At 34.8% G+C, this 24,763-nt stretch overlaps 1 protein-coding gene and 1 long non-coding RNA gene across 3 annotated transcripts in view; both read left to right on the forward strand.

Annotated features, from left to right (window-relative positions):
* Positions 1 to 24,763, forward strand: part of LOC115212313 (ADP-ribosylation factor 6) — a 92,839-nt gene that overhangs the window by 64,307 nt on the left and 3,769 nt on the right. For both annotated transcript variants that reach the window (XM_029781173.2, XM_029781172.2), the window contains exons 3-5: positions 10,442 to 10,544; positions 18,699 to 18,802; positions 23,867 to 24,065. In XM_029781173.2, the coding sequence (XP_029637033.1) occupies positions 10,463 to 10,544; positions 18,699 to 18,802; positions 23,867 to 24,065 (385 nt within the window). In that variant the 5' untranslated portion in view covers positions 10,442 to 10,462. The remainder of the gene's footprint in view (positions 1 to 10,441; positions 10,545 to 18,698; positions 18,803 to 23,866; positions 24,066 to 24,763) is intronic.
* Positions 1 to 24,763, forward strand: part of LOC118763586 — a 198,950-nt gene that overhangs the window by 25,180 nt on the left and 149,007 nt on the right. The gene's annotated exons all lie outside the window — the stretch shown is intronic.

Consider the following 24,763-nt stretch of genomic DNA (forward strand, 5'->3'; position numbering starts at 1 on the left):
CTTTTATAATTAAGATGTTTCATCTAATTTTATCAGCATTATCTTGCAGAAGGCAGGATAATCTGCCCTATTGACATGTTATCACCAACAGCTTATATACATCAACTCATTATCATACTCTGTTGCCAATACTCTCTTTGGAATTGCTGCAATTTACTCTGTCTCTTTAAGACTCCAGACCAGTACAATATTCAGCTCTTCATTTGGCCTTTTCTAGTCAAATTTCAATATATGTATTGCGTTGCTGCAAATGATGTAAGAAATTATAATTACATCAAGCTCTGAAATTTCAGCATTTCTAATCATTTATAAAACCTAACTTAATATGAATATATCTCTTTGTTGGACACACTCGCACACACCATATGTCACACTATATATATTCATATGTGCAAGTGTGTGCAATATATCTTGCTATGATATAACTAAGTATTGGTTTTTGGTATATTTGTGGAAATTGTTTTGTTTTTGGTTTCAACAAGCCTTATCATAAAATGTCCCATTGTTTCCTATTGTGAAAGATTATGGTTATCTATATTGTTCTATCACAAAAATTTATTGAATTAATATTTTAAAAACAAAATAGCCATTTATGCGTTGGTATTGTTTTAAGCTTAACTGTTCTTATCTTCAGAATGGCTTATTTGTAAATAGATGCTGCTACTTAATTATCTCCATCATAAGGAATATAATGGAATTTAAGTATAGTTGTACTTGAAATTGTTTTGATCATTAATATTAACTAACACTGCGGCCATCCGAGAAAAAGAGAGGAGATTATTTAATTCTTTTATTACCAACTTAGTAAATTAGGGTCATATTTAAAATAAAACTTCTAATAACATATATGTAATATATCAGCTTGTCAACACCAACATAATATAAAGTTACTTAATACTACTCACCAACTCCAAAATCTTGATTATATTTAAAATTAATCGAAACACACAGTCTGTTCATTAGAAATTGTCACAAAAGTGCAAAGAGAATTTTTTGTAGAATAATTTTCAAATATTATGTTGATATATTATCTAAATTCTGTACATTTTGGCTTTTATTTAATACAAGAAATGAGATAATCCAGTAGTTTGTGAAGTTTAATAAAGTGATACAGAATGGGTATTGACCGAAATGGTGGTGTAATGTGCATTTCTAAGTGGAACTGGCTGAAAATTAGGAAGTTAAGGTAGCCAACAAATCAAGAAGTTAGACAGAGAGAGGACATTGCTGAAAAGTAGATATTAGCGTCAGATTAGTATTTCTCAGATGTAATTTAGTGATTTATCGCTGAGATAGTTATACTATTGCCTGATCTAGAGTAGATATTGACCTTGTAAAAGGTCAATAAACTACCTATTGTACTGCACACTTATTGAAAAGACTATTATTCTAGGTGAAATTATAGTCATGTTGAGGATAGAAGCTGTTCAGGAGTGGTAATTAGAAATAGTTGTATGTAATATGTGTGAGGTGTATGAGATTTTTATGTGTAATTCATTGTAAAGGTGGATGTTTTTAGTGTTTGAAGATTATTAATAGCTACTTTGTTGTCAGAATTTGTTGATCTTTGTTGTATGTATAAACTTGTAAACTGCTAAGATTATAAATGGAACATAAAGTGTATTTTGTGTCAAGTCGTTTATTGATGACTAAATTGGCTCTCTCAATTTGCCTGATAGGAGGGTTCCTAAAATGTCCAGCAGGATAAAAACAAGGGATAATGGAGGAACTCAATATAGGGTCAAAAATAATCTGACAATAGCATGGTGACTTAGAAATTCCAGGTTAGTACAAAGAATGATGCTGGAAGACCTCAGGGATTAATCTTACTCTTTAGCTTTTGTTAGAGAGGAGTCAGTGCTGTGGCTACAGCTACACAACTGGGTGAATGATCTGTGTATGATAGCCTTAGAAGGCAACCAGACCAGGAGAAGGACAACTCTGAGCACAAATCCTCAGTACTTGTGAGTATCTACAAAGAGGCAAAGGCTAAGCAAGTCAACCCCGACAGTAAATTAGGTCAGAAGACCAATGACACATTCATTGAATCTTCAGGACCCTGGTCCTAAGCCACGACCATAGGAATATTCATATATTCAAAGAGTATAATGCCTGTATCTCACTCAATTTCAAAAGCTGAACCAGCTTAGACAGTGGTTCTTAAATTTTTTGACTTGGTAATAATTTGAAGTCAAATAATAATAAAAAAAAAATTTACTGCTGCACTTTCCATGGAAAGTTTAAAAATACTGTTTTAAAGTTCATTAAAAAAAATATATAGGTAATCATACTTGTATAAAACAAAATTATGAATTATACAGTTTTAAAGATAATCATTAATGTCAGTATCCTTAAGTCTTAAATTACATTTTTGATAATTCATGACACACTATTTGAGAACCATTGGCTAAGACCTACTTAGAATTTCCTTCCAGCTAATTAATCTTCCTAGTGAGATAGTGGCAGGAAAAGTACTTGACCAAAAGTAAGCCATTGTACTTAGCCTTCGTCAACCTGGAGAACGTTTTTGACTGTTCCCTGCTCTGTTATATAGTGGTCTCTAAGGAAGGTAGGAATAAAGGAGTGGCTTGTTAGAGCTGTATGAGCCATGTACAGTGGTGCTGTTAGCCATGAATACAGTGATGAATTTAGCATACAGGTAGGGGTTCACCAGCGCTAGCCCACTCTTATTCATTGTAGTCCTCCAGGCCATAACAGAGGAATTGCAATATGCTGATGACCTTGCTCTTATTGTAGAATTTTTAGCAGAACTGGAGAAGAAATTTCAGGTATAGAACCAAATCCGGAAATCAAAGGGCCTAGCAAAGACTAAAGTTGTTGTTAGTAAGAAAGAAGATAAAACTCTTTCTGTCAGGTAAATGGGCTTACTCTATATGTAAGAAAAGAGTTGGAAGAAATTCCATTTGCTGCACCCTGTGTACACATAAAAGGTGCAGTGGAATCACAGGTAGATTAACAGATAAAGTTGTCTTTATATGTGACAGATGTGCAGAAACAATAAGCACTAAGATTACACGAGATTTAAATTCTCTCAAATGCCCAGTAGCTTCATATGTCTCAAGCATTGTGCTAGGGAGCACATCACCAACAGAAGTGAGCATAACAGCAACTGTTGCACCCTTAACAAGTCCACCTCAGCTGTTACTACCCAAGTCAGTGGGTATACAGATACAGACTGGATGGGCAGCAAGGAAGTCAAATCTATACATTGCATCTCACCAATGACTTGCATGTCAAAAAGACTTCTATTAAGGCTGACCTGGGGCTACACAACAACATTAAAAGCATATCAAGAATTCAAGAATATTGTGAAACAATTTTGGCTTAAGCAGTAGTGAAGGCACCCACCCTCAATAGCACTCATGAAAATCTTGTGTTAACATGGAGTTCCAGAGAACAAAATGTATTTTCTCTTTGACTTTCATGTAATATGGGATCACTGAAGCTTGAGAGGGATACATCACTATCATCATTTAATGTCTGCCTTCCATGCTGGCATGGTTTGACAAGAGCCGGCCAGATAGAAGCCTGCACCAGACTTCTGTAACTGCTTTAGCAGGATCTGGACAGCTTGATACCCTTCCTAACACCAACCACTCTGCAGAGTGGGCTTAGTGCTTGTTGCATGGCACAAGCACAGACAAGGTCAGTTTGAGCAAGGTTTTTACAGCTTTCATTACATATTTTCATTAAATTTCTTTAAAATATTTCTAAATAAAAGGCAGTAATGAGACAAGGATTTCTTGCTTTTGAATCAAGAATTTTTTATTATTATAATTTTTAATTTTATTTGAGACATTTGCATGATGGGGATCAATAAATTATCAATGATTCCGTAAAGGAGTTAAATGATATAAGACCTCTGTTGTTGAGGGTTAGTAGATGTTTGAAACCGCCAGTATTTTCTGGTTCCAGATATGAATACCAGTCTTTGAGATACTATCTTTGCTATATCGAGGATATATGTTTACCATGAGAGATTTTCAGCAGAGGTGTAGTAATTGTGGGGGTTCTAGTTGTTCATGCTAGGAGAGGTGAAGTATAATAATGTTTTCTTAATATGTGCAGTGAGCGTTTTTGTTTGCTGTTGAGGTGCCAGAATTAGTATGACTCCCACCATTGGAGGATATTTTTGAGGTCTCTGTTCATAGACACTGCAGATTTGGTGTTGGGTGTCTAGATTGCATGTGAATAATACTTGGTTGCTAATTACTCTTATATAGTGTTTTACTGTTTGTTTTATATTTGGTTTGATATGTGTTATCTATCTGCTTTTGTATGTTTTATTTTTATTTCCTTGTTTAGCTGTTTGGTGCCTTGTTTTTATCTCACTGGTGCGTACTGTTTGACATGAGGTATTTTTGATATGTAACGGAGGGTATATTTGCTTATGTTGCCTTATTTATTTATTTTCCATACATCTTTAATTATCTTGAATATGTACAGTAGTGGTGGTTATGGTGTTATTAGATTCTGAACTCAGTATTACTGTTTCTTGGCCAAACTTGCTTCATTATGAGGTGTTTCTTTTTTTTTTTTTTTTTTTGATGTTTGTGAAAGTGTTTTGTTTTCCTTTCTTTCTTCACTGACATAAGTGTATTCCATTGATAATTGATGAATGGTCCGAAGAGAGTTGGGAGATTGTTTGCCAACTGTTTGTGGAGCAGAAGGTGATCACCAAAGAAGACTTATTGTAGTTGATTTGGTGAGTGTGCGTGTGTGTGAGAGCCTGGGTTAATTTGATGTAAAAGGAGTTCAGCTGTGATGCTTTTACGTTACCTCTTGTCGTAAGTAGTGCACTTCTTGAAAGTAGTACATGTTGCAGTACATTGAGGTTTCCCCCATTTATTGTGTTTGTGAAAGTGTTGTAGTTGGAGGAGTGAGTAACCTGGGGGGACCAATGGGTGTGATTGGTGATGTGATATGTTTAATTATTATATTAAAGTGCTTCATGTTGCTAATTTCTATATTGAAAGCTAGCATTTCTTGTACAGTGTCATCTCTCATTAGTTTATGAAATGTCATTTGTGATATCTATATCCTGAATGCACGATATTATACATGTTATAAGGCTTCCGTCGTGATAGGGTCTGTCAAATCTGGAGTGTAATTAAGAATGTGTGATATTCTGTGTTGAGTTAATATTGTTTCCTGAATTATTACTACGTGGAATGTCGTGTACAATGATAAAATCTTACTTTCATGTATTTTGATGCCATTAATGTTATTATTAAAAAAATTTTTTTTGTCAGTTTCACAAATATTTTTTTTATGTGGTGTGAAGTCTTGTTAGTTTTTTTTTTTTTCTCTTTTTAATATAATCTGTACAGACTTGTGATGTTGTGAAGTTAGATAATAATGGTATTTTCTGTTTTTACTGTTGCTGTTGTTATTGTTTCTATAATTTTGTGCATATTTTGTTGAGATTTTGTAAATAGTGTTATTTGATTCTTCCTTTGAGTATTTTAGAAAAAAAAAATTTTTTTTTATTTATGAATTTTAGCTTTTCATGTAGATATTGCATCTGTTGAATTCTGATAGTGTCCACATATGGAAAAGATACAAATTGACATTATTCAGAGTATTATTTAATGATTCGGTTGCCTGCTGTTACAGTTTAAGTAACTCCATAGAGGCTTCTTCATTGGTTTGTCAATTCCTGATGTTTTTACCCCCCCCCCAGGCTAAGCCTAATAGGGTAAATTTATAATCAGACATTCCAGCTATGACTATCCCACCTTTTTAGGCATATATGGGACAACATTATCCAATGTGTGTTCTTACATATGACAGTAAGATGTAAATTGAGGAAAATTGGCTGCTATTTCTAGCAGAGTTAGTATTGAGGCTCCCTTACTGGTCCTGATGTTTTAACATTTGATATTCCCACCCACCATTTGTCTTAATATATGAAATCTAAAATTGTTATTTAATGTCCATTTTTCCGTGCTTGCATGGATCAGATGGTATCTTTTGAGGTAGATTTTCTACTACCAGATGCCCTTCCTGTCACCAACCCTTACCTGTCCCTAGCAAGGTAATATTTACCCTGTGACCAGGCATGTTTTTCACAGAAGACTGGAAACAAACAAACCACACTTGTATGTCATTGATGCTCATTTACAAACATCATATGATATCAAGACAAGACAAAGGCGCACACACACACGACATGCTACTTTAAGTTTCCACCTCCCAAATCCACTTACAAGGCATTTTTCAGCCCTGGTTATAGTAGAAAACATTTACCCAAGACCTCATGGTTGGGAAGCAAGCTTTTTAACCATACAGACACAGCTCTGACAATAGCCATAGCTATACTTATATAAATTGTAAGTTAAACTATTCCTTTGTTTTCATTTTAATACATGAGGCAAGAATCATATTTATAATCTATCTGGTTCCAAATTTTGCACTCAATTGTTGGCTCTGGCAAGTTTTGTAATAAATGTTTCTTCAAGATTTTCACTTATCAAAATAGAGGGGAAATTGTTCTGTTTTGTAATTAAAAGGAAATGAAAAGCAACTCTAGATGAGAAAATATAACACCAAGTGTATTACTTTCTCAAAATCTTCTGTTAACTTTATGATAATTAGTTGTAACATGTAGAAGGTTGAATTTTATATCAATTGTAATCTAAAAATATACCAGAGTAATCTGAAAAGTCCATCTCATTAATTCCAGTTTAATTTATAAATTACTCATTAATGACTTTTTACATAGTCCCTTTTTAATAACTGCAGTGAAATAAGAGTCTCTTTTCTTCATACTGAAAGCTTCATTCTAAGTAAAAGGAATGTGACGCATGAAGTAGCTTCAGCTGAAATCTTTTATATTTTGTTGCCTACATAATTGTTGCAGGCTAAATTTATATCACACCCTATACATACCTAATGTTTGTGGCAGTCTAAATTTATCTGTATTCATTTAAAAATATTCATCTGCCTTAATATTCAGCTATTTATCACCTGATTTTAGTTGGAATGTTATAATAAATACATAGTAAATATTATATAATAAAAATATATCTTGTTTATATATTTCTTCATTACTGCTGAATTTTTTTAGACACTTCTACTTTTTTTTTTACATATCACGCATAAAGGCATGCATATACTTTGTTAAATGCCTCTGTGAAATGCCATTGAAATGAAACTTCACCTTAGTTGAATGTAGATAGCTAAGAGCTAATTAGTGGAGGTGGTTACTATATGAAAGTGAGGGAGTTTTTTTTTGGGGGGGGGGTTCTCTTCTTCCTTAATCTTTAATGCTATAAAAAAAAAAATGTTTGGTGGTGGAACAGAAAGTCAGATTTTTAAAATATTTCTAAGCCTGTGTTATAAATCACAGGAATACAGGATGTAATGTATGCGTGAACAAAAAAGTACTTTGTCACATACTACTCAGGTACCGTCACTTAAACAGTTGTCTTCTACTATTGAATTATTATTGTTAGATTATTCTTCACTTTGAACCTCAAATCTCCCCTTCTTGCATTATTGTAAACCATCATCGTCATTTAATGTCTGCTTTCTATGCTGGCATGGGTTGGACGATTTGACTGAGGACTGGCAAGCCTGAAGGCTGCACCAGGCTCCAATCTGATCTGGCAATGTTTCTACAGCTGGATGCCCTTCCTAACACCAACCACTCCAAGAGTGTAGTGGGTGCTTTTACGTGCCACTGGCATGAGGACCAGTCAGACGGTACTGGCAACAACCACGCTCAAAAGGTGTTTCTTTACATGCCACCTGCACAGGAGCCAGTCCAGTGGCACTGGCAACAGCCATGCTTGAATGCTGTTTTTCACGTGCCAACTGCATGGGAGCCAGTAAGGCTACACTGGCAACGATTATGCTCGGATGTTGCTTTTCATATGCCACTGGCATGGGAGCCAGTCAGCGACCCTGGCAATGATCACGCTCAGATGGTGCTTTTAATGTTTCACTGGCGTGAGTGCCAATCAGGCGGTACTCTAATCAGCCACATCAGTGATTTTGATTTCATTTGCTTCAACAAGTCTTCACAAGCAAAGTTTATTGTCCAATGAATGAAGGGTACTCATAAGTGGGCTGGTTATACACCACTGGTATAGGCCACGAGTTATGGTCTCACTTGGCTTGTTGGGTCTTCTCAAGCACAGCATGTCTCCAAAAGTTTCGGTCACTAGTCATTGCCTCAGTGAGGCTCAATGTTCGAAGGTTGTGCTTCACCACCTCATCCCAGGTCTTCCTGGGTCTACCTCTTCCACAGGTTTCCTCAACTGCTAGGGTGTGACACTTTTTCCCACAACTGTCCTCATCCATTCGCAACACATGACCATACCAGTGCAGTCGTCTCTCTTGCCCACCACATCTGATGCTTCTTAAGTCCAACTTTTCTCTCAAGGTACTTACACTCTGTCATGTCTGCATACTGACATTAAACATCCAGCAGAGAATAGTGGCTTTATTCTTTGCAAGCTTATGCATATCCTCAGCAGTCACAGCCCATGTTTCACTGCTGTGTAGCATGGCTGTTCGTACACATGCATCATACAGTCTACCTTTTACTCTGAGCGAGAGACCCTTTGTCACCAGCAGAAGTAGGAACTCTCTGAACTTTGCCCAGGCAATTCTTATTCTAGCAACTACACTTTCAGAGCATCCACCCCAGCTACTGACTTCGTCACCTAGGTAACGGAAGCTATCAACTACTTCTAGTTTTTCTCCCTGGAATGTGACAGAAGTTGTTCTCTGCACATTTTCAGTGTTTATTGCTCCTGAGCATTTGCCACATACAAAAACTATCTTCCCAATTAGCCTTCCTTTGATATTGCTGCATCTCCTATGTGTCCATAGCTTACACTGGGTACAGCTTATGGAGTTTCTCCCTATGCTTTTTCTACAGATCGAGCTAGGCCTGAAGGGATTTGTGGTTTGTCTGCCTTCCTACTTATTAAGACTTTGGTTTTAGCTAGGTTGACCTGAAGGCCCTTTGATTCTAATCCTTACTTCCACACCTGAAACTTTTCCTCTAGTTCTGGTAGTGACTCAGCAACTAGAGCAAGGTCATCAGCATAGAAAAGCTCTCAAGGGCATCCTGTCTTGAATTCCTCTGTTATTGCCTGGAGGACTTATGATGAATAAGAAGGGGTTGAGGACTGATCCTTGGTGGACCCCTACTCCTACTTGGAATTCTTTACTGTACCGACCAACCCTCACCTTACTGACAGCATCCCTGTACGTGGCTTGCATGTACTATAATAATAGATGAAGAAAATGAAATCATTTCAGAAATCTTGGTTGGTATTTGGGATGGACATGTGTAACAGGTGTGTGTTGGCTTAAATTCTTTTCATAAATTACAATTTCAAAAATCTTTGTAAAATTTTGGTCATTATCAAGTGGTTAAGCCATTGGTGCTTACTTGACATACTTCATTGGGTTATCGTTTGAAACAGTTCTAATATCATTATGTAAATAATATCTCAGTATGTTGGTCTATACTGTAGGTCACTCACAGATCAGATTTCTGAAACTAGTCCACTAGCAGAATCCAAAGTGCCAAAGATATTTCCAAAGATGGTATGACTGATGTTATGAGGATCACTTACAAATACTGTTGGATAGTTTCAGTGACCCCTATACATAGCAAGACATCAGGGAGTAGTGTAAATCTAAGTTAGCATTTATGAGTCAATTTTCTTTAGTACAAGATGATAGTCTGTCTAAAGTACTCCCCCCCCAATCTTGTCCGGCAAACAGTAAACACAATTATATTTTAGTTAAATTCAAGACAATAAGTTAATGTGTGTACAGTTTTAAAAAGATGTTTTAGTTGTATTTTCATACTATATCTATCTGCAGTGCAGGTGGCACGTAAAAAGCACCCACTACACTCTCGGAGTGGTTGGCGTTAGGAAGGGCATCCAGCTGTAGAAACATTGCCAGATAAGACCGGAGCCTGGTGCAGCCTTCTGGCTTCCCAGATCCCCGGTCGAACCGTCCAACCCATGCTAGCATGGAGAACGGACGTTAAACGATGATGATGATGATGATGATCTATCTGTAACATTTCCAAGTGTCTACAGCATCAGATATGCATGGTAGTTTTTTTTTGTTTTTCTTTTATGCGAACATGATACAAAACTAGAAAATGCAACTGTATATACCAGATAGCAATTATCAGCTTTTTTTCTTTTTTCATTTTTCTGTTTTTTTTACTCTGTTGGGTGGAAGACAGGATAAATGACATCCAAAACATATCCATATTTTATATTTAATATTTGAAATAATTCTTATTTTCTTTTATTCTCTAAGAATAGTTTATCAATACCAACAGATTTAATTCTTTTTTCAGATTTATTGATTTTGCATGGTTTGAATTTCCACTGATGTTCATTTTCTTTTTTTTTTTTTTTTTATTTCTATTTTCCAGTGAGTTGGTACATCGGCGACCATGGGGAAGTTATTTTCAAAGATATTTGGAAATAAGGAAATGAGGATATTAATGTTGGGTCTTGATGCAGCAGGAAAAACAAGTATCCTTTAATGTAAACGTTGCTGGTTTTAAGGATATTCTTTTTACTTATATATGTTTTAACTTGGCTGGGTTTTTTAAAACTTTATTTTGCATTTGTTATTAAATAAGCAATTTTTGTCCTCCTATATGATATCTAGAATTTCAGAAAAGCAGTATTGTACAAGTTACATTGTCTTTATTGTAGCAACCAAAACGTTCATTTCATGATTGTCAAATCCATGATTGAAATACTGGAAAGAAACAAAGCCTTAAAACTTTAATCTGTAAAGTAATTTCACTGTCTAAATATTTTCATTACTACATACCATTGTTATTCAGCACTGATGTAATTTCTTAATTCTTCATTATCAAGAATTAATATTTTCTTAAAATTTCGTTTTAGAAAGTCCTTTACTAATTTGGACAATATTCTAGTGTGTGTGTGTGTGTGTGTGTGTGCGTGTCTTTCTTTCTTTGTATTTTTCATGATTCAGGCACGTGAAAAGGGCAGTTCTTATGGCAATCAGAGACTGGCAACATTTATGTACATCTGTAATTCTAGATCTGCAGAAGAGCATGGGAAGAAAGGGAATTCCAGAGTCTAAGAAGGAAGGATTGGGTATTATGACTGGTGTGAGATTAAGAAAGAGAGAGAGATGCTGTATGGGTAGTAAAAAGGGATTAGTGGACATGGATTAAGTTTTGTGAACAGCTAGCTAGTTCAGAAGAGCAGAAGCTCTTATTGGGATAAAATGTTATAGTGATGTGTATTGATGAGTTAATCAGACAGATGGCCCTCTTTTGGATACTTTGTAGGATGTGTGTGTGGCAGCAACAACACCTTTGCAGAGGGTGAGAGCAGTATTTTACTGTTAGTCTTAGACTTTATTAAGAGTAAGAGTTAGCTGATCAAGTATTTCCTGATCTGGGATGCAGTCTTTTGATAAGTTATGTATACGAGATCACCAAAAGGATCATCAGAGATTGTGAAGGATTAGCACTTGTAACAACTGTTTAATTGCAAGATTAGAGATTAGAAATGGTGATATTATTCCATGCAGTGGTCATATCTTCATTCTATTTAAGAGACAATTATCATGCTCCCATTGGGGAATTCTGTTTAACCATTTAGCTTTCAGATTACTCTCTCAAATGAAATACTTATTTATTCACCTTGTTTTGAATTAACAATGTGATTGTCTTCTTTTTGAATGACATTGTAGGGTATGTGCAAGAGGTTGGACCTGGCCTTTTTGAACATAAAGCACAATATTTGGGCCAGTATATCCAGTTTAAATGCTAAAGGGTTAAGGTAGTGCTGGTTTAACATGATACTTTGGGGTTGATTGTGTGTGGATTGTGGATAACATCTGTGTGTAGAAGATTAAGGAGGACTGAAGAAAGATTGTTAGAAGTAACAGCAGTCAGGTTAATATACTGAAGGGAAGCTGGACAGTTCAAAGTTGCAGGTTAGAGAGAGCTGTGTGCATACATGTTGCAATTGTATAATCAGACAGGAAATGTACATATATACATATTTTCTGATTAGAGTTTTAGAGTTAATTTTTACCCCAACAGCTTGCTTGATCAACCTGAAGAAAACAAAAAAAAAGTTTTTTGTTATTTGCATGATGATTTATCCTTAGAGCTTAAGGCAGGAGTCTGCAAACTTTTTAGACCATCAACCCCCTGGCATGTACAAGAAAATAAATAAATGATAATGAAGTAGATGTGCATTTATTGACCCCTTGAGTAGTCCCATCTATCCCCAGGAGTCAATATTGACCATTTTGGAGACCCCTGGCTTAAGGTCTTGCAGGTCTCATCCTAGATTTAATGATCATATGTATCTTGGATTATGGAGCTGTTCTTTACTAAGAATCTAAATTTGACAATAAATTGTTCCCAGCAACTTGTATCTTGACATTTTAATGATAAGTTATAAGGCTATAAACAGGGTTTATAATCTTCTCTCTGCTTTTTTAAAAAAAAATTTTTAATAGTTTTTTTTTTTTTTTACTGCATTAATGGTCCTTTGGCATCTGGCTTCCATATCAATGTATTTTGTTTTTTTCTGGTGATCTAAAGCAATATAAGGCTGATTTATGTTTTAATGGGATAACTGTTTTTATTTTTATTTTTAGGTTATTCTCATATTCTTTTGATCTATTAGTCTTTATTTTTGTTTGTCTTTCATTGGTTATTTACTATTTTATCCCTGATTGCCATGGATACTACATCATATGTAATTGGGAAATAGGACCTTATCCTATCACAATGATGTGGCTAATGTCTTCAATTTTTACATACCTTGTATTCAGCTGTCAGCTGTTAACTTTTGTCTTTTGTTTAAAAGGTTTTTAGCGGGGACATGTTGACAGCCCATGGCAGTCTTTTAGTATGATTTACTCTCTCCATGTTATGCAATTTTCATTTCAATTTCTCATATACAACCTTTTCAGTGAACTGGTCTAGTTTTTGTTTTTATTGTTATATTAGGTAAGATTTATCCTTATAAAGTTGTTAGTTTCATGTTTGTATACTTCTGAAATATTGTTACTGAGGATATTTCTCTATGAAAGACGTTGCTTCTCTGTTACTACCAAATTAAGCTTCAGTCTATTTTCTTGTGTGGAGAATATTTGTCTACATCCCCATTGGTGTTGACATTTGCAGTGACTGTATTTTTTAAAACTTTCGACCTATTAATTTCTTGACTTCTCCTGGCCATTAAGGCTGATTATGTTTTAATGGGATAACTGTTTTTATTTTTTACATAATGTTATTTTGTCCAAGATACTTGCTTGCATTTGGCACAATTTTCTCATCTCACCTCCATGAATACAAATGTCACTCAATCATCTGTGGAATGCTGCATAATGAGATCCTATTGCTTTTGATCTTGGTCACTGCAGTTGAATTTCATCTGCAGAAAACTGCGGGCAATATTTCTAAATTCAGAGTATCCATTTCTACAATCAGCTTTTGTGAAATTGTATAATAATGGGTTCAAGGAAAAGACAAAGAGCACCACTGGTATGCAATCACCTTGCAGGACACCTTTTTTGGTAATGAATATATACATACATATGTAAATACCAATTGTCTTTATTTTATGAGCTGTAATGGATATTGTAATGCTAAATCACTTCCCGTAGTGTTGGTTATTCTGTTTGTCATTTTATATCTTTTTTATATTATTGAGTTCAATTTACTTTTCTTCATTTGTTTAGTATTACTTAATAGTGGATCTAGGAGTCAGTTGAGGTTGGTTTCTATCTTTATTATATAACTACAAAATAGTATTGTTTTGAGACAAAAGAAACCAGTAATTTAGATATCTTGATTGTTGATTCCCTTCGTGTAATATGTAATTTTTATATCTGCATTTTTTCTTTTATCATTGTTGTTTGCTCGTAAATCTGGTCAGTAAGGATGGTTTTTCCTTCATTGTCAATCTGACAATGCTAATGGTAAATGACAATGGTGATGCCGACGACGACAATGACAACTAATGGTTGCTATCAAGCTGAAATATTTGTAACAATATCCTGCATATCACATAGTTATTATGTGTGACATTTAACAATAAATGTTATAAAAATGTTGACATATTCCCTATTTTATTTGCAAATGTTGTTGTTGCAAATTCACATTCGTGTATACACACACAAACCAAAGACCTGGTTAAAGCATATGCATGCATGCACACATGCACGTGCATATGTGTGTGTACATGCACAGCCACAGGTGCATGTGCATGAATTCAACGATTGACAAAATTTGCAAAGTTCAAAATGCAACATGTTTCACTTCAAAAATATTTCTCTCTTGAAGTATTGTATTTACTAAAGTCTTAGCTATGAATCTTTGTTTATAATCAAGAAAAGTTTTTCAGGTCAGAGACAAATTTATCAAATATGGAAAATGAAAATAATTCATTTTACTTTTTTGCACTTGTTTTGGTTTTTGTCCCATTGGCCATGTTAGCTTAATGGATTACATCTCTCTCTCAATGCTTTGCTATTTATTTTATTGGCTTTGGTATGAAAGAAGGCAGAGTTAGCCTGGGCAAGATTTAAACTCAGAATCTGAAGGGACTTAACCATCAACCACAATGTGTCTGGTCTCAATAGTCTACCTTTTCTACTTTTCACCTACTGATGTGCTCTCGCATACAGTTTTCATCTACCAAATTTCACACTCAAGTCTTTATATCAATGTAAGGCTACAGTAGATCTTGCCCAAGGCACCATGTAGCTTTTTATGTAGCACCCAGTACACTCTATAAAATGGTTGGCATCGGAAAGGGCATCCAGCTGTAGAAATTGTACTAAAACAATGGAGCCTGGTGCAGTTCCAAGCCTTACCAGTTCCTGTTAATCTGGCCAACCCATTCCAGCAATGAAAATGGACATTAAATAATGATGATTACAGTCACTATATTAAATTTTCTACTTCACTATTGCCTCAATAATATTGAGGTTACTTCCTCTAGAGAATTGCAGTAGCTAAGTTACTCTAATATGTTGGTGGTGGTTTATTTTATTAATTGTGGACAGTCAGTGCAAAATATACCAGTTTAGGTTCAGAACAATGACACTAAATTAGGCTTTGTAAAAGAAAATTAAGTTTAGCTTTAGTTAATTTCTACACAAGAATTGCAAAAACTGTAATTGTATAAAATACTTTGTTTTATGATAAATACTTGAGATAACAAAGTGTTTTAGGTTAGAATTGAATATATAATTGTTTGAAAAATTATGAAATACTAGCACTATGACCCAGCAACGCTGGGTCATAGTGCTAGTGCATGCATATACAGCTGCGTGCATGCGCACATACACGCAAGTACTGTCCAAATTTCCGACCAATCACATACAGCTAGCTGGCATTCAATTGGCGTATCAAGTTTCGGGCATTTTGATTGGGTTTTTGGATAGAAAATTCACAAAAAAGTCACTTCTATTGATTTTTTTTTTAATGGCTTTGTGGGGTGACTGGGGAAATGTAAAGATGTGCACGACCACCCTTGGACGGTTTTGAATGACCATAGAAAGTGCGAGCCCTCTAACTGAAATATTGTGGATTTGTATAAAGGATATACACACACACAGACATACATTTTGCTGTCTATATATATAGAGAGAGATGGTAGCTACAGTTATTTTTCAAGCACTGTGATTAAGTAATACAAATATTGTATTTTCTTATACTTCACCATAGTCTCTCTAAATATAAATTAATTTGATATGAAGTTAATTCAAAGGGCAAGTTATTGAAGAAATATTTCTGTGGCACATTGATATGATATTTCACATGTTCATTGAACTATAATCTAGATGTTATTTCCTTTCATTTTAAATTCTAGAAATTGCTTTTTAAACTTTTTTTCATCTTTCTCTAATACTATTTTGAAAGAATTACGTTTTGGTTTTAATACACCAAATTTTAAATAAAGTGCGGATGTGATCCATGTCTTTCAATAACCAGAAATAAGATTGTCTGATCTTTAATGAATAGAAAATTATATTTTCCACTTTCGTTAGTGGATTAATATATTTCATATTTGTTCTAAGTTAGTGTTAGAAGGTATTCTTGTATAAATCAGGTTTGATAACTGACTGAGGTTTTATCAGTGCAACTTTATAGTTGGGTGGAGATTGTTAATAGGGAACATTTTAAAGTCTTTCGTTGCATGTAGAGATTGCTTTAAAAAAAATAAAGCCACTTTACAGTTCCTCTTTTTCTGTAAATTCTAAGCTGTTTATATTGAAATTTGAAAAATTGCATATTGTTCATCACCATCACCATCATCATTTAATGTCCATTTTCCATGTTGGCATGGGTTGGGACATTTTCACAGGAACTGGTAAACCAGCTGATTGTGTCAATCTCCACTTTATAGAGTGTACTGGGTGCTTTTTATGTGGCACCATCACCAGTGCCTATATTAGTATATAAAATTTGTGAGGTTCAACACCTTGAATTCAGCTTTCGCCACTCCTATCCATATTTTTTTTCCATGCTCTTCCTCTTCCACAGTTTTCTTTCATTTGGGATCTTCTGGCCTTTCTGTACTTCTATTTTATTATCCAAATGTAATTTAAAAAACAATTTATTTTTTTATCTCCAAAGACAAGCTTAATATTCATCGTCAACATCATTATTTAGCATCCAAATTCCTGAGTGTAGTGGCTGCTTTTTCATGTCTCCAGCACTAGTGATGTTGCCAAGTAGCGTGTGAAGCAAGACCATTTGATTTGAGAGATGGAAGTGGCTTTATTCCAAGTATTGAGGGTCAAGTGTATGATAGAGAGATAGGGACAAGTGTCCTGCCGTAAAGGAGATACATGGCTACCCCACTTAGAAAAAGAGAGATGATGATGATGGTGGTAATATGCCAGGGTGTACCTTCAGGATACAAGAGGGTTAATGTGAGTGGGGGATAGAGACTGAGGAATAGGTAGGCATATAATTTCATTAAATCATTTCAAATATTTAAACTGTTGTGTCTGGGGAGAGTCATTTTCTTTATCTGCCTAATAATGTAACACACACACCGTTAAAATTTCCTCTTATTTCTTATTTTTATTTTCCTAAAATTTTCGTTGCTTCTTGCAAACTTTTCAATAGTCTTGACTCTGTCAGTGGAAATTTTACTGGTGAGTGTGTTACATTATAAGGCACAAAAAGAAAATGACTCTCCCCAGACACAACAGAATATGCTTCAACACACGAACTCATATAAAGAATCTTGCAAACCAAATCCAAAAACGAAAAATATTTAAACATTTAATCTAAAATATTAATAACGACAAATCTATGAATAGATTTTGCCAAGATATTCATCCTTTTGATTAATTCGAATTAAATTATGTACTTGTATTAAATTACTTTGTCTAGAAACCATCTTATAAGAAGGAATAGAATAAACTACTGTAATCTTTGAAAAAGACTATAAATGCAACAAAGATTGGGAGATGATAGCAGCAACACTAGCTCAGATCAGAATATTTCTCATAAGAAAATGGATTCCTGTGTCTCTAAGCCTGAATATTTTGCCTTTTGTTTTCTCAACTGATAGCCTGTTTAACCACTCTCCAGTATTAATAGGTGATTTGTACCATTTAATAGCTTTGTACAACACATGCAATGTTTCTTTATATATACAAATAACATCCACTAAAACTGCTTTTGTAATGGGACAGTTGAATAAAAACGCTGGCATTTGAAAAGTTAAGGTCACAAAAGTTTGTTTTGCTTGGGTCTGGGGTGGGGAATTGAATAGTTTAACATTTTAAATATTTTATTTTAGTGTGATTTTAGCTTATTGAGTATTTAACTATATTTACTAGTATTATTACAAGCATTTAAGGTAGTGAGTCAGCAGAGTCATTTCTCTGCTCCAGACAAAATGTATAGTGTCATATCTTCTGGCTTTACATTCCGAGTTCAAATGCCGCTGAGGTCGACTTTGCCTTTCATCCTTTCAATGTCTATAAAATTAGTACTGGGGTTGATGATAATGACTTACTGCAGGCCTTGTGCCAGAATTTGAAATCTTTATTAAAAGCATTTGTATCACCAAAGACTTGGTTTTAGGATTTAACGTTGCTGTATTTCTTATAATAATGTATTCTCTTTCAGGTCTTTAGCTGTTTTTAAGCGTCAAAGGTTAAAAAATTGAATTTTTCTATTTATGTCAGAATATGAAGCGGTTGGGAGCTGTGTCAACTATCTGAACCGAAGCGGTTGGGAGCTGTGTCAACTATCTGAACCATCCTATTGATTGTAGTACTTTTGTTTTCCAGCTTAATACCACTAACCATTTATTGCATTTGTTCAAAATTCTTTTGCAAAAAAAAAAAATATATATATAAAGACAATATAACTCAATATTAAATGCTTGTGCAAGAAGCAAATATTTTTACGAGAGGTTAGCATTTCTTGATATGCTTAAACATGTTTAAGTGACCCCCGTTAAAATTATATAATCGTTACATTGCCTTCAAGGAATGCAACGTAAATTAATCCTTTCTTGTTTCAACTGACCATTTGTTGTTGATAGTTATTTTAATCTGCTGTTTTGTATCAATTTACTTACTTTTTATTTTTAGATTTAAATATTGTTGACCTATTTTTCTGACTATAAATTTCTTAACTCTGCCAGCTATATTATACAAATTAAAACTAGGTCAGTCTGTCACGACGATACCAACTGTAGGATTTAATGTAGAAACTGTAACCTACAAGAATGTTAAATTCAGTGTATGGGTAAGTATTTCACCTATTTCTTCTCTCATTTTCAACCAAGCAGATGTTTATAATTTGTATTATTTCATCTTTTACTAAATTTTCAAATCTATGGGCATTGTTTGTATGTGGCAGCAAAAGACTTTGTGGTAGAATATTAGTTTCTATATTACCTTTTGTAATTTAATTTTGGTTGAAGTTTGTCATTTTGTGGTTATATTCACTTGTAATTTTTTAGGGAGTATTAGACAAAAACTGTTCATTTGCAATTTTTAAATCATTCTATTATATTGATTGTAATAGTGCAGTCGCAACTTATAAAATGTAAATAACACCTTGTATTATTTTTATCCATTTCTTATCTGCCTGCTACGCTAGTCTTCATGTCTGTCGACACATAAACATCACATCTTTCCATTTATCTGTTTTTGTGTAAGAAATTATGAAAGTTTCTTGGCAAATAAACCCATGATCTGGTTTTATCTTTTGGACTTGGCTTCCACTAAATGCGTTTGGAAAAGGCATGGACATGACTTCAAAATTTCACTAGTTTATACTGAAAACTGTTATTATTACAAAATATTTTGTCCTGCTTAGGATACATGTATTCTATTCTACCAGTACCATTCTGTAATTATAAAATAATATTCATTTGTGGTTACCACTTTTTTGTCTTTGTTTTATTGATATATTTCACACTATATTGATAGTGTGGACGTCTGTATATACATATATCTTCTCAGATTTAAGGCGGCGAGCTGGCAGAAACATTAGCACACCGGGCGAAATGCGTAGCCATATTTCGTCTGCCATTATGTTCTGAGTTCAAATTCCACCGAGGTCGACTTTGCCTTTCATCTTTTCGGGGTTGATAAATTAAGTACCAGTTACGCACTGGAGTTGATGTAATTGACTTAATCCGTTTGTCTGTCCTTGTTTGTCCTCTCTGTGTTTAGCCCCTTGTGGGTAGTAAAGAAAATATATATCTTCTCAGATTTAAATACGTAGCTTTCCATGTAGTTTTTTAATATTGTTTTGTATCACACCTCATTGCTTCTGTCACTCATATAGTGACAGAGGCTGTTCTTGTGTCTTTATTCTACATTATTTCTGTTACTAGGTCTATATTTGGAAAATTTCTCAACCTACTTGTTATTGAGCAAGTTACATAATAGCAAAGTATCTGGAAAACTTGTCAATTAAAACATTATATCAGGGATATTCCCACCTGTTTCATCATTTCTGTGTTTATGCATATCTTTGAGGATGACAATACTTCTGTGACTGTCAGTCTTTAAATGTTTCAACTTTTATTGTTATGGCTGTTCTTTTTGGTTTGTATGGATGCTCAGTTCCAAATGTGCTTTAGTGTATCTTTCCCTTGAGGTGCTGAACAGGCAGAATCATTAGCATATTGGGCAAAATGCTCAGCAGTATTTCTTCGATGTTTGTTCTGAGTCCAGATACCACTGAGGTCAACTTTGCTTTTCATCCTTTTTTTGAGGGGTCAGTAAGTTAAGTTCCAATCAAGTACTGGGTTTGATGTAATTGACTAACCCTTCTCTTCCAAATTGTTGGTCTTGTACCAAAACTTGAAACATTTGTAATCAATTTAAAGAACAACAATACCTGTTTCTGTCACATTTTGCATTTGCTTATAATGGGTTGCCTTGCCTTTTCTAGAATTATGTGTACAACATAATGGTAATCTCTCTACATAGGCCATCTTTAATTGCACAAGATTACACGTTCCATTCTGTCGTGTAATGTATGTCAGTATTTACATGATGAATTCTCAATAGTGTAGCTTCATAATTTTTTTGTCTTGTAGTTGGATATCTTGCAACTTTGACTTCATGTTATTGAAACTAGTTTAATGAGACTGTTGTTGTAGAGTTTGTTGTTTCTTTGTGTGTTCGAAGTTATCAAGTTCACACTTTAGTATCATACTCATCTGGTAGTTGTGTATCCTTTTGGAGTAACTTTCTCGTTGTTGGCAAGTAATGTTTGTCGCTATTTCAGCACAGCTGTTCCATTCAAACAGACATTACTGTAATTTTTTTTTTTTTAACTCCCAAAAGATATTTCCTCTGGCTGGTTAACCAAGCACACCTGCATCCGATATATTGCAAGTAATATATCATGAAGGCGACGAGCTGGCAGAAACGTTAGCACGCCGGGCGAGATGCTTAGCCGTATTTCGTCAGCCATTACGTTCTGAGTTCAAATTCTTCCGAGGTCGACTTTGCCTTTCATCCTTTCGGGGTTGATTTAAGTACCAGTTACGCACTAGGGTTGATGTAATCGACTAAATCATTTGTCTCCTCTATGTTTAGCCCCTTGTGGGTAATAAAGTAACATATATTGCAAGTAATATATCAGGTGCCTGTGTGCATTGTTAACCAGCTAGAAGAAATGTCCTCTTGGGATTAAAACATCATAGTAACATCCATTCCAATGGAAAAGCTATGTTGAAGTGGCAACAAGCATTACTTACCAGTACAGCTACTGCATTCATCTCTGGCAGAGATTTTAGGTCTAGCTTATTGGCTTGTTTCTCATTATTGCCCCAGTTCAGCTTTGAGTAGACTTATGATCAAAAATATTACAGCCATGCTCATTAATATAAATAATAATAAAGAAAACAAAAACGGATGTTTTTGAAGGCATTTGGCTGCCTTTTCTAGCAACCATGATGGTGCTCCCTCAGTTTATTAACACTTTCATACGTTTTATTTGTTTGCTTTCATTGACTTCCAGATTTTCATAAACCCCTCCCAATGCATATTTTATTAGTACATGATTAGGTCCGTGGTCAGTGTTTACTAACTTGTTCAGGTTGCACGACTGAAGGCATCTCTTGCATATTTATCAACCTCAAATCCTGTATCGGTATTAGTTATAGATTGTTACAGTTTGCAAAACTATTTCCTGACTTCAGCTTTTAACAAGTAAAGTTTAATGTTGTCTATACAGGGGCTGAATTCAATTTTACAAACCTAATAGTCAGTTCCTCTAGAATTTAGTGAAATATTTAACGTTGTAAGTACCATACCCAGTAGAATTTGTGATGAATGAATGTCTCTGGAATATGATATTTTGGAAGTAAATTGTATGTTTTTACGGACTCATTCATTGTGATTTAGTTATATTTTTGTCCTCCATTTGCTCATAGTAGTTTTCATGAACCCTATAACTACTGCTAATAAATTATACATTGCTATTGATTTACAGACCCATGAATGCAGTTCAACACAATTATAAGCTTTAGCCTGTCAGTATGTTGGTTGGTCTCTCTTTTCCAGCCTGCAGTCTTCTAATATTTTATTTATTAATATCTGATCTTTTACAGTCATTATGAACCTCTTCTTCCTCCTGCCTTTCGTTTCGCAAATACATTTCTGCCTCGGTGTTGATATATCTCCTCACTTAGTGTTAATGTCGGTCATGTAGAAAGTAACAAGATATTTGATTCTTAAATTTTTGAAGTCACCCAATTCTCTTATTTTGGTTGGAGGATTGATTTTCCTTGTGTCAGTATAATGTTGGTATTTGAGACACTCATTATTTTGTTAAAACACTGGGTTATGTGTGTGAAAGAGTGACATACGATGTTTTACTGTGAAATTTTATATTTTGTCTATTCTAGGAACTCATAATTATCTTTTCTTTTATAGTTTCTCTTTCTACTACGATATCTCTCCATATCTATGTTAGTGTGTCTTCTGTATTACTACGTGCCTTCTGTTGTGTCTTCTGTATTATCTATATTAGTACATAAGGTGGTGAGCTGCCAGAATCATTAGCACACCAGGCAAAAATGCTTAATGGCATTTTGTCTGTATTTATGTTCTGAGTTCAAATTCCATCAAGCTCTACTTTTTGTCCTTTTTGGGGTTGATAAAATAAGCAGCACCAGCTGAGCATTGGGATCAGTGTAATTGCCCATCCCACAAATTGCTGCCCTTGTGTTAAAATTTGAAACCCATACCTGTATTAGTCCATGCCTTCTATAAAATATTTACTATATCTCTTCATATCTACATTAGTATGCGTCTTATATCTGCTATAATAGCTTATTTTATCTATGTTAGTACATTATGATACACTCTGCTGTCTGTGTTGAAGTACAAGACTAAATTTTTATTCTCTAGATTATTTCATTTTGTGAAATATTTTTCATCTCACATATTTTACTCCAACATATTTGTACAGTTTGTCTTTGGTGGTTCTCTGCTTTTTAGGATTTTTTTTTTTTTAATTTTTCATTTATTTAGTCAGGAGTAAAGTTAGTGACCATGAGTCATTACAAGGCCTGTGAGACTGGGTGGAAGGAGGGAGATGTCCTCAAGCAGGAAACCTGGCCCAGAGTGTTTGCAACAGAGTGGACTCTTCTAAGGACACCCATAGTGCCAGTTGGTGATCTTGACTTGGACAGTGGGTTAAATCTATCACTCAACTAGGAGGTCATGATGGTATTGGAACTCAACTTAAAAGGCTGGCTCAAATACTACCAAGTACTGGGGTTGATATGATTAAAACAAATTCTTGAAAGCATTGCCCCAGCTTGACCATATTTCATTGACAGTAAAACCTATATATATTTAAGCATTCTTATGTTTGGTTGTGAAGACATGTGGGCTAGTGGTTAGGCTGTTGCAATTATGATCATAAAATCATAGGTTCAATTCTCAGACTTGGTAATGTGCTGTGTCCTTGAGCAAAACACTTCATTTCACATTGTTCTAGTTCAATCAGCTGTGTGTGATTAACCCTGCAACAGATCTGTGTCCACTCAATGGGGACCATTGTAATCTGTCACTTATGCACTGTGGAAACAGTTAAGCTTCGGACATGAATCCCTAGGGCTCACGATAGGCCTCATATTTGGTAATTTTATGCTCTTCATTTGTGAACAATCATATACATATCACCATTTTCATTAAATTAGTCATTGTTACCTGTTGTTTTAATTTGGCTATAAAGAAGGCATGTACTGACTCTGAGTCCTTCATTTCAATTGACTTCTGCCCTATGTATGCTTATTATTATTATTATTTTAAACTTTCTGCTTTGTCTCTTCAGGATGTTGGAGGTCAAGACAAAATTCGTCCATTATGGCGCCACTACTATACTGGAACACAGGGGCTTATATTTGTGGTAGACTGTGCCGATAGAGATAGAATTGATGAAGCTAAACAAGAGCTCCATCGAATTATTAATGACCGAGAAATGAGAGATGCTATCATTCTTATATTTGCTAACAAACAAGACCTTCCAGAAGGTATGTAACAAAGATTGTTCTTAAAAACTCTGTACCCTCCCTCTTTTCTCTCACACCTTGTATATCATCTCCCTACTTAGTGATCTATCTACAGATTTATCTCTATTCCACCTGTGCAACCTCTTGTCACCCCTTTTTCTGAGCTACTTTGATCTTTTTCACCTTCTTCGCCCTTCCATACTGATATTTACCATCAACTACATCTCTACCCTTGTTTTTGAAGGTGTGGTTGATGGTAAATACCTACAGACACTTCTAATCGTGTGACACCCTCCTCTTATACTCTAATGAAATTACCCTCCACTATTTGTACTCGTTCTTACACTTACCATTTTGTACCTACAGAACAAGCCCTAGCCCACCCCACTGCCACCAATATTTTTATCTTCATTCTAGCTATTCTAACCCACTCCTATAATGTGGTGCAGCCATGTATCTCTCGTATCGCAAGATTCCCATGCTTATCCTTCTATCATGGTTTTGCTTTTGACGTTTGGCATAAAGCCACCTCCATTTCTTTTTCTTTCTTTTTTTTTTTTTTTTTACCCTGAGTCTTGCAACTAACTTAGCAACCTCACTAGTTTCGGTGGCATGAGAAAAAGTACCCAGTACACACAGTCAAGTGGTTGGCATTAGGAAAGGCATCCAGTCATAGAAATCTTGTCAAACTGCCCAACTCATCATGCTAGCATGAAAAA

Source organism: Octopus sinensis, linkage group LG5 (genome assembly GCF_006345805.1).
Source record: "Octopus sinensis linkage group LG5, ASM634580v1, whole genome shotgun sequence".
Classification (NCBI taxonomy): domain Eukaryota; kingdom Metazoa; phylum Mollusca; class Cephalopoda; order Octopoda; family Octopodidae; genus Octopus; species Octopus sinensis.